Raw genomic sequence first — 2500 nt, 5'->3', positions numbered from 1 at the left:
ACAGTTTATTATGTATGCAAAACACGAGTTTTAAAATCTGAAAGCCCAAAATTCCTGTGCTGCATATTAATTCAGCCATGTACAAATGCATTGCGTTCTTAAACTAGTGAGTCTTTGACTTAATTTTCTCATAGATCCAACCCTCTCAAGATTTTAAAGTTAGTAATGGCGGACCATTAAATAGGAAAATTCTGATTAAAATAAACAAGTGTCTCTTTGAAATTAAGGCTTAAAACTTTGGTCACTTGCTGTTTAGTTAACATAGTTTTGAAATCCAAAGAAAAAAACATTTGAATTTTTGATCATAGTACCACTTTAATACTGCACTGTATAACAGAAAGATAGCTGATTCGTGCTTCAAAAATTTTGCTGTACAACCATAGTCATTTGGCAATGACATGGCTGTCTTGAGACTGAAAATGAGCAATACATGTGAAGTTGAAGTTAAGCTTGTTGGTCAAAAAGTACGGAAACAAAATGTATGTGCACCTTTCAACTGTGTCAAAGCAAGTTGTCTCATCTAAGCCTCCAGCAACATAAATTTGCCCCGCAAGAACACCAGCTGACATTCCACGCCGTGAAATGTCCATGGGTGAGACTTCATTCCACTGGTTTATATCAGGATCAAAACGTTCAACTGTGTTCAAATGGTAACCACCATCATGGCCACCAATCGCATACACCATTCCTCCGACTGATGCCACTGCAACATGTCGTCGAGGTGTGGACACCTCAGCACCTTGAAACCAGCAATTGTGAAACCAGTCGTAGCATTCAATAGATTGAAGAGGATTTCCAGATTTCCCACGGCCACCAATGGAAAATAATGTCCCAGAAGTTGATTTACGGGGCTGTGTTCTTATGTTAGCCTTCACAAGTGAAGAACAGAGCTTTACATCCTTAGCTTCATCAATCAAATCTCTACAAGCAAGATTTGGCCTTACAATGGGGTCTCTTGCGACCCCCTGTATTATGTAATCAATTTTAATTAAAGGTAGTCGGACTTGACTGAAAAGTTCTGCGAGGTTTTTTTCACGTGATTGTAAATCATAACGCACCCAAGCCATAATAGCCTCAAACACTTGTTCCTCACGCTTTACAAAGAGATCATCTCCAGAGACAATAGATAGGAAATGTCTGAAGGACGTTTTAAGAAGGGCTTCGGTGTTCATCAAAGTCAAGAAACAGCTTCTAGCGTACGTGTCTGCTGCCTTTATGAAATCCAAACAGCCATGAAGCTCAGCATATGCTCTCATTTCTAAACAGTTCGATGGATGCAAATGGCGCTTCATGAACTCACAGCAAGCATGAACGACTGAATCTAGCTGAAATACGGCCGCTGCAGTCAACAGCGCTTCTATGTTATCGATGTTGATGGTTATTTTGCGGGTATAAATAAAATTAATTAACTGAATAACCGCATCTTCGGATAATCCTTGGATGACCACAGTATCCTGTGTACACTCCATCATTTCATTTGTAAACATTCCACGAAAGTACGGACTGCAAGACGACAGCACAACACGGTGACACTTCAGCTTTCGTTCCCCGGCTTGTATAACTACGTCGCAGAGCTTCTGTTCGCGAAAGAACTGAAATAAAACGGTGAAAGCCTCACTGGGCAGGCTATTTGCTTCGTAATGGTATGTGTCAACGATAATGTCTCCCATTGTTGAATCCAAGAAAAACTATTGTCATAGGCCTACATTATTTCGCCGTTAAAAGTGAAGCCATAATTAACATTTCGAAAGTGAAAACGAGGTGAATGGCCAGGAAACGAAAATGATACCTCAATTATTCTCAAGAAACTTAACTTCTTAATTTAACGTGGACCAGTCGGCAAATATGGCAGAAGTGGTCGACTCTATTGTTTTTGTCTATTCCCAGTTTCCCATCTGCTGAGCTTGCTGATTTTTCGTTAAACATTCGGAAGTGGTTCCTTTTCCGGGGTCCTGACCCCATTGTCAGGCCGGGTGAACTGTCTCGCTGTCCAGATTTCGTTTGAAAAAAAAAAATGAGGTGGAAAGAAAAACGTATGAATACTCATCTTGAAACAGGGCCCTGAACGGCGGGAACTGCTTAACCTGCGATCAGGCGTACCCTTCTTCAGAGAGGGACCGGTATTTACTTGAGAACTCAGACCGGCATGAGTTCGTATCGGCCTCCATACATTTCTTCTTTTTCGTTTACACGAAACCGGCCTGAAAAATGAACTCAGACCGGTCTGACTTCGTACCGGTCTCATGTAAATTAAATAGGGAGCTTAAGCAGGCGCGTTTTTGAGACGAGGACGGCAACCGGAATAAAACATTTCGCGTGCCAGGGCAGTGGGGTCTCCCAGATTTTTATACCAATCAACTCTAGCGGAGAAAAGATATTTAGCAATGTAAATGTGGTTGTGTGAAGACAAGTTAGAAGGGAAAACAGCTTACTTCCGGTTGCCGTCCCAGTCTCTTAAATGCGCCGATCAAATCGACCCTGCAACTTCCCCCCCTTCCCG

General features: G+C 41.8%; 1 protein-coding gene across 1 annotated transcript in view; it reads right to left on the bottom strand.

The window, feature by feature from the left end:
- Positions 1–1856, bottom strand: part of LOC138015787 (kelch-like protein 8) — a 6311-nt gene extending 4455 nt beyond the window's left edge. Inside the window, exon 1 of the mRNA XM_068862899.1 lies at positions 490–1856. Coding sequence (XP_068719000.1) covers positions 490–1670 — 1181 coding nt within the window. The 5' untranslated portion in view covers positions 1671–1856. The remainder of the gene's footprint in view (positions 1–489) is intronic.
- Positions 1857–2500: the final 644 nt, after the last annotated feature.

This window comes from Montipora capricornis, chromosome 9 (assembly GCF_036669925.1).
Source record: "Montipora capricornis isolate CH-2021 chromosome 9, ASM3666992v2, whole genome shotgun sequence".
Lineage (NCBI taxonomy): Eukaryota > Metazoa > Cnidaria > Anthozoa > Scleractinia > Acroporidae > Montipora > Montipora capricornis.
Note: the sequence above shows the minus strand (reverse complement) of the source record. Positions and strands in the feature narration are given on the sequence as shown.